Source organism: Salmo trutta, chromosome 21 (assembly GCF_901001165.1).
Source record: "Salmo trutta chromosome 21, fSalTru1.1, whole genome shotgun sequence".
Lineage (NCBI taxonomy): Eukaryota > Metazoa > Chordata > Actinopteri > Salmoniformes > Salmonidae > Salmo > Salmo trutta.
The window spans coordinates 6374360-6390064 of NC_042977.1; the positions used below are offsets into that span (position 1 = coordinate 6374360).

At 42.2% G+C, this 15705-nt stretch overlaps 1 protein-coding gene across 2 annotated transcripts in view; it reads right to left on the reverse strand.

Moving 5' to 3' along the window:
• The window catches only part of LOC115156580 (serine/threonine-protein kinase PRP4 homolog), a 38239-nt gene extending 22594 nt beyond the window's left edge, over positions 1-15645 (reverse strand). Inside the window, exons 1-9 of one of the 2 annotated variants that reach the window (XM_029704050.1) lie at positions 15562-15645; positions 13874-15040; positions 13031-13168; positions 4526-4666; positions 3970-4051; positions 3520-3727; positions 1941-2011; positions 465-555; positions 134-281 (exon numbers count right to left, since the gene is read on the reverse strand). In XM_029704050.1, coding sequence (XP_029559910.1) covers positions 134-281; positions 465-555; positions 1941-2011; positions 3520-3727; positions 3970-4051; positions 4526-4666; positions 13031-13168; positions 13874-15040; positions 15562-15614 — 2099 coding nt within the window. In that variant the 5' untranslated portion in view covers positions 15615-15645. Of the gene's footprint in view, positions 1-133; positions 282-464; positions 556-1940; positions 2015-3519; positions 3728-3969; positions 4052-4525; positions 4667-13030; positions 13169-13873; positions 15041-15561 lie in introns of both variants that reach the window. The other variant, XM_029704049.1, reaches the window with a different exon arrangement.
• Positions 15646-15705: the final 60 nt, after the last annotated feature.

The window sequence follows — 15705 nt, forward strand, 5'->3', positions numbered from 1 at the left end:
GATGAGTTGTGTTCAGTGGCGCACACCGAGCAAAACTTTTTGCAACAGGCAAGTTCAGGTAATATCTCCCGTTTCCCTCCATTTAGCTGCTGAACAGGGCCCCAGGACTAACTATTGGTAGACTGACACTCACATGAGCTCGTTGTTTCGAATGATCTTGATGGCCACCTCGTGGCTGGCGCGGGCCACGTCTCGGGCGCGGATGACGTTGCTGAACACCCCCTGGCCCGTGTAGCCGTACACACTGTACCGCTTGTCCAGTATCTCCCCGATATTGAGTCCTGTCAAACATCAAAAGACAGAATATATTAGCCGGTTATGAATAGGGAACTTTCTCTTCTAACAATTTTGACGGATAATGTAGATAAAAAATGCACAATTGTGCACAAACGCATCGCCATACAACAGAATAGATCTAACCAAAACACACAGGAAGGAAGGAACTTTGTGCCACATGGACTTACGGTAGTATCCCTCTGCGTCTGTCCAGTTGTCTCGGAGGTTGGGGTTCTCCTTAAAGTCCTTCCCGATGCCTGCTGCTCGAAGCCTTGCACTCTGCAGTGACCACAAATCACAAAAAAATATATATATATCCTTTCAAGTAATAAGTTATTATTAAGTGTGCTTGATTGAGCTTGCCTGGCGCAATGGAACCAAATGAATAGTCCCAAAAGCGTAAATCACATCCATCTGGCGCCACAAGCAGGCTCAATCAAACACTCATAGAATAAAAAAAAAATATAATAATTTATACTGAACAAAAATATAAATGCAACAATTTCAATATTTTTATTGAGTTACAGTTCATAAAAGGAAATCAGTCAATTGAAATGAATTAATTAATGGAAATCTATGGATTTCACATTCCTGGGCAGGGAGTGCAGCCATGGGTGGGCCTTGGAGTTCAATAGGTCCACCCACTTGGCAGCCAGGCCCACCCACTGGAGAGCCAGGTCCAGCCAATCAGAATTAGTTTTTCCCCACAAAAGGGCATTATTACAGACACAAATAGTCCTCAGCGCCACCCCCCACGCCGCCTCAGACGATCCCGCAGGTGAAGAAACCGGATGTGGAGGTCCTGGGCTGGCGTGGTTACATGCGGTCTGTGGTTGTGAAGCCGGTTGGACGTACTGCCAAATTCTCTAAAACGGCGTTGAAGGCAGCTTATATTATAGAAATTAACATTCAATTCTCTGGCAACAGCTCTGGTGGACATTCCTGCAGTCAGCATGCCAATTGCATGTTCACTCAAAACTTGAGACATCTGTGACATTATGTTATGTGACAAAACGGCACATTTTAGAGTGGCCTTTTATTGTCCCCAGCACAAGGTGCACCTCTGTAATGATCATGCTGTTTAATCAGCTTCTTGATATGCCTCACCTGTCAGGTGGATGGATTATCTTGGCAAAGGAGAAATGCTCACTAACAGGGATGTAAACTAATTTGTGTAAAGAAATTGAGAGCAATAAACTTTTTGTGCGTATGGAAAATTTCAGGGATTTTTATTTCAGCCCATGAAACATGGGATCAACACTTGGGTTTATATTTTTGTTCAGTGTAATACTAGTTGAACCCAGGTCTGACTGTCAGGCTGCAATATAAAACCTATTCAGCCACAGTTGAGGTGGTATTCTGACTGGAGATCAACGTGCAAGTTCCCCACTGACCTCAGTTAATGATTTACGTGAAAGCCAGACTCTGAATCGGACTAGCAGTTCTCACAGAAATGTCACCATAGAAAACGCTGTGGCCCAGTTTATAGTTAACACTGACAGAAGCTTGTTTGGACAGTAATACAAAGGTGACCCGGACACCACACTGTGTAACTATCTGCCGGAATCCTATTCCATAGACAACTTCATTTAAAAGTTGATGGCTCGTACACGTCATGGTGGTCAGAATCGGAATGGAATCATAGCAACAGGAGGAGTACTCACATCGTAGGCGGCGAACATGTCATCCGATTCGGTGAACATATCAGGGGCGGATGTTTTTTTCGGGTTGGTTCCTTCTAAGAAAGAAAGGGAGTACAGTTATAAGCACTGTTAAACTGTAAAAGCATTTTGTGAATACTGCTGATGTCAAAAGGGTATACATTTGATTTATAAATAAGAATTAGGATATGACATAATGAATAATGGACTTTGGAACTACATTTGTAACTCGATCACCATCAATAGTATTAGTCTGAAGGCATGCAAAATAAAACAAATTATGTTTCTATTAGAGGTCGACCGATTATGATTTTTCAACGCCGATACCGATTATTGGAGGACCAAAAATAATAATAATGACAACTACAACAATACTGAATGAATAATGAACACTTTTATTTTAACTTAATATAATACATCAATAAAATCAATTTAGTCTCAAATAAATAATGAAACATGTTCAATTTGGTTTAAATAATGCAAAAACAAAGTGTTGGAGAAAAAAGTAAAAGTGCATTATGTGCCATGTAAGAAAGCTAACGTTTAAGTTCCTTGCTCAGAACATGAGAACATATGAAAGCTGGTGGTTTCTTTTAACATGAGTCTTCAATATTCCCAGGTAAGAAGTTTTAGGTTGTAGTTATTATAGGACTATTTCTCTCTATACCATTTGTATTTTATCTAACGGGTGGCATCCATAAGTCGAAATATTGCTGTTACATTGCACAACCTTCAATGTTATGTCATAATTCCGTACAAATTCTGGCAAATTAGTTCGCAACGAGCCAGGCGGCCCAAACTGTTGCATATACACTGACTCTGCGTGCAATGAACACAAGAGAAGTGACACAATTTCCCTAGTTTAATATTGCCTGCTAACATTAATTTCTTTTAACTAAATATGCAGGTTTAAAAAAAATATACTTCTGTGTATTGATTTTAAGAAAGGCATTGATGTTTATGGCTAGGTACACATTGGTGCAATGACACTGCTTTTTTCGCGAATACGCTTGTTAAATCACCCGTTTAGCGAAGTAGGCTATGATTCAATGATAAATTAACAGGCACCGCATCGATTATGTGCAACGCAGGACAAGCTAGATAAACTAGTAATATCATCAACCATGTGTAGTTAACTAGTGATTATGTTAAAATGGATTGTTTTTTATAAGATACGTTTAATGCTAGTTAACACCTTACCTTGGCTCCTTGCTGCACTCGCATAACAGGTAGTCAGCCTGCCACGCAGTCTCCTCGTGGAGTGCAATGCAATCGGCCATGATCGGTGTCCAAAAATACTGATTACCGATTGCTATGAAAACTTGAAATCAGCCCCAATTAATTGGTCGACCTCTAGTTTCTATCCCCACTACTGATTCATGTACCAGCATGAGCTTCTATCAGCATGACACAAAAACACGCACACACACCTGGGTCAAATGCATATGTCAAATACTTTCAATACATACTTCATGGTGTTTGTACTGAGCAAACTAAATCAAATTTGCCTTAAGTATCTGAAAGTATTTCATATGTCTTAGTTTGCCACAGGTTTGGTGAACACACACACACACCAGTGTACCGTCTTTCTCCTGTTCGATGAGGTTGTGCTTGGCCTTGATGTTTTCTTCGAAGGTGTCCACGTTTTCCCGCTCATACTCTTTGACGTCGGCCGCTACGCGCTCCAAGATGTCGTCTGGCGACGGCGAGCGGCTGCGCGGGCTGCTCTGGGGGCTGCCGGGCTCCGATGGTGCCGACATGTTACTACCCTCGTTCCCTCCCTTGTACTTCTGTTCACGGGAACACAGATAGACACACAATGTAAGCATGGATACCAAGCACTGGCACGCCAACATGTACACACATGATGAACTAACAATCAAACACCTGTGTGTGCCATGTGTGCATGCAGTGGATGACAACCAATAATACAGGGTAAATGGCATATCATGACATTAAATGGCTGTTTGTGGCTCTGTTTAAAGTAATATCAGTGCATCGAGGATGATATTATTGAGGTCTTATCACCCACCTGGACGATGGCCAGGCGCTGTAGCCTCCTCTGTTCAATGAGAGCCTCCTCGTCCTCCTCATCCACATCGTAATCTTCCAGCCTGGACAGGAAACACCACGTCAACTCTCGACGAATACATACAATGTGGTCATCCTCCCCGCACACATGAACAAAAGCTTATATTACGAAAAGCCTGCCCTAAAACAAAAATGGTGTGGTTTAATGAGACTGAAATTGATTAATGTTGAATCATGTGTATGAACCATACAGTCAACACTTAAGACAAAATCTGAGGTAAGCAATACCCTATTAAAGTGATCTGTCATTTTCCAGTTCTTGAACATTTGTAGGCTTTTTGAAGGGTTTTCAAGACAAAACTTATAAAAGGCATCTGGCAGAAGTAAATGTATCCACAAACACAAATATAATTGTATATATATACACCTTAAATGACTACGTTTCCACAAATGTTATGATATAATCGTCAAGCCCATTCAAAAGATTAGGGGACATGATGCAGAAGTATGACTTTCATATGGTATAAGCAACTAAAATTCCTTAGTGCACTGCCTACACTTCATCTTCAGAGTCCTCCTTGTCGGCCCACATTCCCTCCGAGAGGCTGCCCTTGAACTTGTCCTCTCTGTCCCGGCTCCATCTCCTCTCCTGGGATCTGGAACGCCACCGCAGCCTCCGTCCCAACCGATCCAACGACCTATGGAGAAGAGCCAAGAAAAAGCCTGAGCATCTTACAGGTGCAATATGGAAGACATCCTGCTGTTCAATTGTCATTTATATTAATGACATAGCTATTACCATTGAATGAAGAATAACAAAACACCTTATAATCGAAATTTCATAACCCAAAACTTGTGAGTTGCAATTCTCTCCATTATAAAACTTGTTATTGTATTTAAATATTAATATAAAGAACGAAGTTTCAGTCTAAGCAGACCTTCATTGCACAGAGAATAGGACTAGTGACCTACAGTGCCTTCGGAAAGTATTCAGACCCCTTGACATTTCCACATTGTTACGTTACAGCCTTATTCTAAAATAGATTCAATTAGATTTTTTCCTCATCGATCTACACACAATAACCCAAAATGACAACGCAAAAACAGGTTTTTAGAAATGTTTGCTAATTTATAAAAAATTTAAAACGGAAATATCACATTTACATACAGTGGTTGCTCCACTAAAAGTTTTGCGATTATGCTGCGGTACTTAGAGTTAATTTGTGGTTCAGTACAGTACCCTACGTCACCACTTCATTGCTCCAGACCAGTGCAAGAGGGAGTTAGAGCATTGATTATGCTGCGGTACTTAGAGGTAATTTGTGTAATAAAAGTTGTGATTATGCTGCGGTAATTTGTGGTTTAGTACAGTACCCTGCGTCACCACTTTATTGCTCCAGACCAGCGCAAGGGGGAGTTAGAGCATTGATTATGCTTTTGGGTCCTACTGTGTCACTAACTGACAATGAATGGGCGACATAAACCTAAATAGAAACTGATAATTGTGCACAACTTCAGTATTACTTACTAAAACTGTTGTTACAGTAAGGTTTTTATTATTTTATTTTGTTAGGATTATTTTGCTCTTATTGTAGTAGTGTAGCCCACTCCCGACCGGTCACAATGTGTAGCGCCTGAGTGGCGCAACGGTCTAAGACACTGCTACAGATGCTGGTTCAATACCCGTGCTGACCTCGACTGGGAGACCCATGAGATGACTGTAGGTTTTTGGTTTCTCTCCCTCTAAAAACAGAAATAAATAATTAGAAATTAGAAACTAGCTTTATTTATAAATTGGTAACAATGTCTCACCCCATGTTCAAGAATGGCCTTTTTCTGGCTCGTTTTACATTATTTGAAATCGAAATCTCCAAATTATTATTTTTACACAAAACGACTATTATTATTAATTTTGAATTATATAAAAGCCCCTTGGATATTCTCATAGATATATTATTAACCCTGTTATTAGCAGGACAATATATTGATCATGTGGTGCACAATGGGATTGCCTTGCAGTTCTCCAGCTGTAACATTTTACATTTTAGTCATTTAGCAGACGCTCTTATCCAGAGCGACTTACAGTAGTGAATGCATACATTTCATTTCATGCATTTTTTTGTACTGGCCCCCCCGTGGGAATCGAACCCACAACCCTGGCGTTGCACACACCATGCTCTACCAACTGAGCCACAGGGAAGACCACTGAAAGTGTGTGAGGTTCAAGGCACGAGAGTAGGTGGCACTGGTAGGTGGCACGGGATGGGCTGCAGACCCGCGCAAAGAAGATGGACCTAGCCCATGGGGAAGGGAAGAAGAAGGGAGTGGGGGGTGTGGACCCCCACCCTGGGTAGTACAGAACAACACTTTAAGGGGCATTGCACTAACGGCGCTGACTAGGGAAACCTTCCCGTTGTTCTTAGTGCCAGTCTGCACGTTCAACCTAAAACAATGTAACTAATAATGGCATCTTTATGCTTTCGTTAATAAAATAAAAATACTATTTCAAAATGCCAATGTTTATTTAGTTATGGATCCATAACAAATTACTATGGGAATAAATATCACTGAATTAGAGAAATATCCTCCAATCCTCTATATGTGATTATTGGCGGAGAGCCACTTCATATTTTCCGATATACTGTAGGCCTACTCTAGGCGACATGAGTCTCACTAATGTTGAGTAATGTTCTGTTAAAGTGGTGTAGGTCTTATTTAAAGAGCATATTGAAGTTAGAAGCAATAGGATATGAAGCAATAGCCTACAACTATTTTAGCACTGTTTCACTCTGCTCTGAGCCAAGAATGGGGACTGGTCTTGATAAACCAATGATATTTTTATTTTCACTGAATCTCCGTTTGGGTATTGGTTAGACTACAATTAGGGTGTAGAAATGTTATACTCTCAGTGTAACCTTTATTTAACTAGACAAGTCAGTTAAGAACAAATTCTTATTTACAAGGACAGCCTACTCCATCGTCCCCATCCGGGAAATTGAACCCCGGTCTCCGGGATTCTTTAGCTAAATAGCCCAGTACTGTAGCCTACTCCCGACTGTCACATTGTACAGCACCATATTTTCCATTCCATTCTATTCTAATGGAAACCCAGAGGGTTTTTTGTTTTTCTTGAAGTAGAAACACCATATTACTATTCAAATTAATCCCAAACTCTAAAAGTAATTGGAAAGGTAAATACAAATTATTTGTAACATTGTGGTTACAATAAAGAATGTAAACAAGATACTGTGTTTTTATTTACAGTAGTGATGGACAGATGGTAGCATTTTGAAAACAGGTTTTCAAACACTTGTAGCCCGATTAGCAGGACAATAGACTCTTTCTAGCCCGGCCACTGTAGGTGTGAACATCCCCCCTACCTGCAATGTATTCAACGCTTAAGTACTATGAAATGTTACATTTCTAACTCAAAACAGCGGTACAGTATTTCTTCATCAACATCTTCATGCTTTCGTTAATAAAATAACTAGAAAAAAGACATTCAAAATGCAAATGGTTATTTAAACTACATTTTAGTTGCACTTCCACCCAGCTCCACGACCACGCCGAGATGATCAATGTATTTGTTGCATTGTAGTATCGTCAATTTCTCTTGCCAAAACGTCTTGATGGCCTTGACCAGTTCATCTTTGCTTGTAGGCTTGGCAGAGATATGGATTAATATTTTCAGTTGATGCCAAACAAGTTCGCTCGGGTTTAAAATCAGTAGACCTACATGTAGAGATTTAAAAAAATAATTTTTAGATATACTGTAGGCCTACTGTAGGTGTTGTAGGTCTTTTACTTATTTATTTTGATTGAACCTTTATTTTACTACATAAAGGTCTACTTACTCTGCTGGCATCTTGACCCAGTTTATGCCCTCATTTGCAATGCAAACCCGGGCGGCAGTGTGTTTTGGGTCATTGACTGCATTTGGAGAAAGAAAAAAATACATTAAGCCTAACAGCCAACATTAGGTACAACACTAGAAATATACATAGGCCTAAACATAAAATATTGCTATAATCCTACCTTGAAAGAAACGATGTGGTCCCAGAAACACCTCTCTGACATATGGTCCAGCATATCTCTTGATTTCTTCCTCAAAGAAATCTCGAGTCATGATACCTGAAAAAGGAGGCAACAGTGAATTGTGGAACACATAGCAGTCCGTGCGTTGTGGGCTACAATATTTTATGTACCTTTTGATTTGTAAATAGCCAAGCTAACCATTAAAAAATCTAATTTGGGCCTGATCCCTGGCGAGAAATTGCCCCCCCACGTCGAGTTTGAGCGGATGCTTGGGACTCGGATTGCTTAACCTTTCTTTTTTCTGTAGCAAATTTGAGCAAATTGCTCAAGGGCCACGGTTGATTCGTCTGTGAAGATGACATCATTGAATGTCTTGCCAGCTTTGATCCATGCCTGGGCCTGCAGGATGCAAAGTTCTTTGTTTGTCAGAGGAATTATCAGGTGGAACCTACAGAACAGTACAAAACAAGCGAACAAACATGGTTAATGTTCTGGGGGAAAAAAATAAATAATGTGATATATAAATATATTTTTACATATAAAAAAAATGTGTCTTACCAAGCCTTTCCATAAATTCACACCAATTTCTTAAACTGTCTTCTGACTGTGATTAGAGCAATGTTGATGTTGGGCCGTGATGCCAGCAGATTACAGATGGCCTTTGCCGATCGCTCGTCACCTTCATTCATCAGTGAGTCGATGGCTTGAATAGTCTCGCTGGAAATGGAATACAATGTAAAAATGTGCAGCATACAGTAAAGACCAGCAGTCGATTTAAGCATTATTTTTTACATTATTAGGCCTACTTTACAGTATTGTCGCCTACTGTACCTGTTCATAGGCCACTGTAATCGATGGGGGCTCAGGGCGGTACCATTCTGCTCATCTGATGAAGGTGCTTATGGGTGAGATTCAAACTTTGAAGACCGAGATCGAGTCATTGAAGGCAGACCAGCAGAAAGAGAAACATTATCTGAGGGCAGAGATACGGGCGACAGCTGATGCATTGGTCCAGAGCCAGGCGGCATTGGCGGAGAGTCAGGCGGAGAATGACGCGTTGAAGAGGGCGAGGAACGAGATGGAGTCACAATGCCAGGCACACCAGTGAGCTCTGGAACTCCACCTCCGACATTCAGAGTCAACATACCTGGCAGTTTCATCAGGTCGTCGGTTCATCCTGACATTTTCATTCCTCTTCTGACAACAGAACTTGATCAACTGCTCACCAGGCACAGCAAGGGCCGTCCGGACCGTTGTGCTGTTCTGCTATAGCCTAATAAACAAATGCAGGTGGCTTATATATGCAAAATGCTTTATTATGCAAATGTTAAAGCATATACTGTGCAGTACTGTATTTCTTCATCAGCATCTTTATGCTTTCGTTAATAAATAATGATAAAAATACTCTTTCAAAATGCAGATGTTTATTTAGTTATGGATCCATAACGAATTACTATGGGAATAAATATCACTGAATTACAGAAATATTGGAACAAAGTTGTCTAATTAAGGTTAAGAAATTGTTGCTTACTGGAAAATACTCTTTCAAAACACACACGGTCACGTTGTACAGCACCATTATGGCTATTATCAGGTAGCTAGTTGTTAGGTTGGCTGTGATTGGTTGCAATTTCAGTTTAATCCACCAGAAAATACAAATAATACAACAAAAAATATGATGTATCACATCCGACCCCTTATTGGGAGTCCCATAGGGCGGCGCATAATTGGCCCAGCGTTTCTCTCCCTCTAAAAACAGAAATAAATGTTTTGGCCTTTATTCAGATTTTTAAAAAAAAATGAAAGTGAGCAATTGTAAACAAAATAACCTCCAAAATATTGTTATATATTATCAAGTTGATGGCACAGTCATATAGCCCGGCACCTACATAAAGCTGAGTGACTAACTCATTCATGGCTTTGGATCAAAATAAGTCCCAACATTCTTTCTGATAGTCTTTAATTATATAAAATAGCCAAGTACTGTAGCCTACTCCCGACTGTCACGTTGTACAGTGACATATTTTCCGTTCCATCCTAACGGAAACCCAGAGGGATTTTAGTTTTTCTTGGAATAGAAACACCATAATATTAAGCAAATTAATTAAGCAAAATGTCTTAAAAATCAGTCCCATATACTGTGTTCTTACAAAAAAAGGTTTTACATTTTCTAGTACAGCCACTACTGAAGGCTATCAAATGCTTCTCAAAGATGCCCTCTGCTGGTCAAACTAGCACTAACTAGCATTAATGTTACCAGTGGTTGGCACTTAAATAACGTGGCATAGAATTCTGCGGCATCACGCAAGCTGTGCTGCAACTTTTAAAGGACGAACCACTGTGGAAAGAATAAGTAGTGAACCCCTAGGCTAATTACTTCTCCAAAAGCTAATTGGAGTCAGAAGTCAGCTAACCTGCAGTCTAATCAATGAGACGAGATTGGAGATGTTGGTTAGAGCTGCCTTGCCTTAAAAAAAAAAAAAAATAACAAAATGTGACTTTGCTATTTACAAGAAGCATTTTCTGATGTGAACCACACCTTGAACAAGAGATCTCAGAAGACCTAAGATTAAGAATTGTTGACTTGCATAAAGCTGGAAAGGGTTACAAATGTATCTCTAAAAGCCTTGATGTTCATCAGTCCATGGTACGACAAATTTGTCTATAAATGGAGAAAGTTCAGCACTGTTGCTACTCTCCCTAGGAGTGGCCATCCTGCAAAGATGACACCAAGAGCACAGCGCATAATGCTCAATGAGGTGAAGAAGAATCCTAGAGAGTGTCAGCTAAAGACTTACATAAATCTCTGGAACATGCTAACATCTCAATTGACGAGTCTACGATACGTGAAACACTAAACAAGAATGGTGTTCATGGGAGGACACCACGGAAGAAGCCACTGCTGTCCAAAAAAAACAACATTGCTGCACGTCTGAAGTTCGCAAAAGTGCACCTGGACAGCGCTACTAGCAAAATATGTGGACAGATTAAACTAAACTTGAGTTGTTTCGAGGGAACCCACAACACTTTGTGGAGAGAAAAAAATGCACAGCACAGCACACCAACATCAAAACCTCATCCCAACTGTAAAGTATGGTGGAGGGAGCATCGTGGTTTGGAGCCGCTTTGCTGCCTCAGAGCCTGGACAGCTTGCTATCAGACGGACAAATGAATTTCCAAGTTTCTCAAGACATTTTGCAGGAGAATGTAAGGCTGTCTGTCCGCCAATTGAAACTCAACAGAAGTTGGGTAATGCAACAGGACAACGACCCAAAACACAGAAGTAAATCAACAACAGAAGAAAATACGCCTTCTGGAGTGGCCCAGTCAGAGTCCTGACCTCAACCCAATTGAGGTGCTGTGGCATGACCTCAAGAGAGCAGTTCACATCAGACATCCCAAGAATATTGCTGAATTGAAACAGTTTTGTAAAGAGGAATGGTCCAAAATTCCTCGTGACCGTTGTGCAGGTCTGATCCCCAACTACAGAAGACGTTTGGTTGAGGATATTGCTGCCAAGGAGGGTCAACCAGTTACACATACTTTTTCCACCCTGCACTGTGAATGTTTACACGGTGAGTTCAATAAAGACATGAAAACGTATAATTGTTTGTGTGTAATTAGTTAAAGCAGACTGTATGTCGATTGTTGTGACCTAGATGAATATCAGTTCACATTCTATGACCGATTTATGCAGAAATCCAGGTATTTCCAAAGGGTTCACATACTTTTTCTTGCCACTAAGTATTCAGATGCTTTACTCAGTACTTTGAAACACCTTTGGCAGTGATTACAGCCTCAAGTCTTCTTGGGTATGACGCTACAAGCTTCGCACACCTGTATTTGGGGAGTTTCTCCCATTCTTCTCTGCAGATCCTCTCAAGCTCTGTCAGGTTGGATGTGGAGCGTTGCTGTACAGCTATTTTCAGGTCTCTCCAGAGGTGTTCGACCTTGGCTGTGTGCTTAGGGTTGTTGTCCTGTTTGAAGGTGAACGTTTGCCCCAGTCTGAGGTTTTCATCAAGGATCTCTCTGTACTTTGCTCCGTTCATCTTTCCCTTGATCCTGACTTGTCTCCCAGTCCCTGCACCGAAAAACATACCCACAGCATGAAACTGCCACCAACATGCTTCACCGTAGGGATGGTGCCAGGTTTCTTCCAGACATGACGATTGTCATTCAGGCCAAAGAGTTCAATCTTTGTTTCATCAAACCTGAGAATCTTGTTTCTCATGGTCTGAGAGTCCATTAGGTGCTTTTTGGAAAACTGCAAGTTGGCTGTCATGTGCCTTTAATTGATGAGTGGCTTCTGTCTAGCCACTCTACCATTCAGGGCTGATTGGTGTAGTGCTGCACAGATGGTTGTCCTTCTGGTAGGTTCTCCAATGCCCACAAAGGAACTCTGGAGCTCTGTCAGAGTGACCATCGGGTTCTTGGTAACCTCCTGGACCAAGGCCCTTCTCCCCCGTTTGCTCAGTTTGGCCAGGCGGTCAGCTTTAGGAGTCTTGGACAATTCCTTCAACCTCATGGCTTTGGTTTTGCTCTGACATGCAGTCAACTGTGGGACCTTATAGACAGGTGTGTGCCTTTCCAAATCATGTCCAGTCAATTGAATTTACCACAGATGGACTCTAATCAAGTTGTAGAAACATCAAGGATGATCAATGGAAACAGGATGCACCTAAGCTCAATTTCAAACTCTCATAGCAAAGGGTCTGAATACTTGTGTAAATAAGGCATTTGTTGTTTATTGTTAATACATTTGCAAACATTTTTAAGAAGCTGTTTTCTCTTTGTCATTATGGGGTATTGTATGTAGATTGCTGAGGATTTTTCTTTATTCAATCCATTTTAGAATAAGGCTGTAACGTAACAAATGTAGAAAAATTCAAGGGGTCTGAATACTTTCCAAAGGCACTGTATCTGTAGTTTTAGACTCAAATACATAACACAGGTAGTGGTTATACAGATAATGAGACATGCACCAATATGGATGCTAAAAAACACTTTTGAACCTGTCCTCCACCCACCTCCTCCTGAATGGTGACCTGCTGCATCTCCTGGGAGAGCGCGATCTCCGCCTGAAAGGTGAGCGGCTGAACCTTCGCCGGGCGCCTAGGGCCGGGCTGGCGTCCCTACGGACCCCTGCCTCTTCCTGGCTCCACATCCTGAAGATCACGTGACAAAAGGATAAGGTGTCACACATTCAATATTCTCCATGCATTACCTAAAGTGGGTCTGATTTTATTTGGACAGGATTCAATGTGGGGATGATGTACACTGGACTATGTTCGTTTGGGAATATCATGGCATGACGACATGTAAAGTGCTATCTCCCATATAGCAATTAAGTACTTGTCTTTCTTGCACTAACATCTGCACTTGTTTTTTCTTATTGGCACCGTTTCTGCTGATAGCTGTCAAGGGTCTACCTGCAATAATGCAAGTATCCTCCTCCCCTCACATTAATAGTATTCACTAGAAACCAAATGGAAGCAACCGGACAAAATGGGGAGGTCTCACCTGATAAGAAACGCTACTTTTCGTTTCAAAACGTTTTCTGTTGCAAAAAAATGGCGATACAGTGTACACTAATTAATACACCCCAGGGCTTCCCATTCCAATGCTTTGGTCTATCCCGGGAGGAGAGTGACAACCCAGGAGCTGATGGTTTTGTCACAATATGTTACCGGTAAATTCATTTGTGGATTATGTACTGGTTGTGAGAGGACACATCTCGTCCTCGAAAACAATAGCACCTGTTTATCTGTATTGAACACAAATGGATGTGTGTGTTTATGACAGATGTGTGTATGTTTATGGCACACCTGTGTGTGTTTTGGAATTGAAATTTGGCCAAAAAGAATTCTGACCTGCCAGGTGGAAGTTTCAGTCGGTCCATCACTTTCCTTCGACTCTCCGGGGAGCGTGGGTGGCCCCCTCTGGGTGGTGACGGTGACATGGCCCTTCGCTCAGCTTCCTGGGGACCTGAGGATGAGTCCAGGGAGTTCTGACATTGTGATGGGGACGAGCTGCGCTGCAGCTTGAGGGCGGGGCCTGGCGGCCTCCCTCGCAGGCCTGGAGAGCGGTTCTCCTTCCCAGAGGAAGCGTCCTTGGCGGGGGACTTGGTCGCCTTCTTGTCCTTGTCCCCTTCCTTATCTGGCCACCTGGCCTTGTAGTGCTCGGGTGACTTGTGGTTGCTGCCGCTGGGCTCCTGGTTTTGGGCTCCTCTGCTCTGAGCCGGTGGGGAAGGCTGTTTGCTAGTGCCAGGAGACCTGAAGCACTCTGAACTGCTGGAATGTCTTCTGCTGTCTCTATCCCTGGACGTGCTCCGTCCTCTCATCCGATCCTTGGTCTTCCCGTCTGTCCTGCTCTTCCTGGCATTTTTATTGGGATTGCTCTGCTTAGCTTTTCCAGCATCTGTCAACTCTCGCCGTCCTCTCCAGGTGTCCTTAGCAGTCTGTGAGCCTGAGCCGGACCCGGGACCTGTTGCCCCTATACACCAGTGCTGCCCATTGCGCTCCCTCTCCACCTGAATCTCCCCATCCTCCTCCTCTTCAGAGTGGTAGCCCTGGAGTATGAGCCCCATGTCCGACTGTACCCCCCTGCCCCCCTCAGTCAGTTCACCGTCTAGTTCGGCTTGGATCAGGGCCCTCTGTTTCTCCAGCTCCTCCAGAAGTGCCATCTCATCATCTTCCAGTCTTGGCTGCTTGGCAGAGGAGGAGTACATGGAAGGGTCGTCATCGCCACAGTTTGGGAAGCCATCAGTCGAGGGGTTGTCTTTACGCTTGTGCCTCTTGTGCTTGTGCCGGTGCCCATGGCGCCGCTCCTTGTCCTCTGGGCAGGAGTGCTTCTGTCGCTTGTGTTTGCTGCGGTGCTTGTGTTTCTTCTTCTTGGTCTTAGCCGAGCTCACGGCGACGCAGAGCTTCAACGAACCGGCTTCGACCTTCCCGGCACTTCCTTCTTCCTCCTCTTCACCTGACAGGCCCTCATTTTCCTCTTCATTGCCACTCCTCTCTGAGCTCTCTGCATCCTCTCCCCTGTGAACGAAAAAGATATAGGAAAGGGTAATGATTAGTCAACTGGGAAGGTCTATTGTAATTGGTTCTTTGACAACTATTGCTGGTTTATTCTAAAACTACTAACGTTAGTGGTGCAACTTGAGTGTTTCTCAGACATTTCCTTGGGGACCCCCAGTCGTTTCACAATTGTGTTCTAGTCTTGAACAAGCACACCTGATTCAATAAGTCTAACCTTGTCCAGTATTTCTCCGAGTTTCATAACTGACATTGGCTTGTAAGATAGCTACATAACGTTAGCTAGCTACCTAAATAACGTTAAACATCTAGTTATATAACTAAGTTAGCTAGTTTCTATTACAAACGGCAAATAACGTTAGCAACTGTAGTTATCCACGTTAGTTAGCTACAGTACCGAAACAGGCTCTCCGTTATATACAATATTATTTTTTTCTGATTAACTTTAGTTACGACCACACGCAGAATAACCTATCGCGACAACTATACATCTTGCCTAAAACACAATTTTAAAAATGTCTTACACTTGTTTCCTCTCGCCGTCACCAGCAATGAAACCCATGGCAGCCATTTTCATTGTTTACTGTGGACATGCGCAATGGATAGGAGGACAAGGCAAGGCACTGTCTGTGAAGTAATGACCATTTTGCGTTTTGTCTGTATCCCCT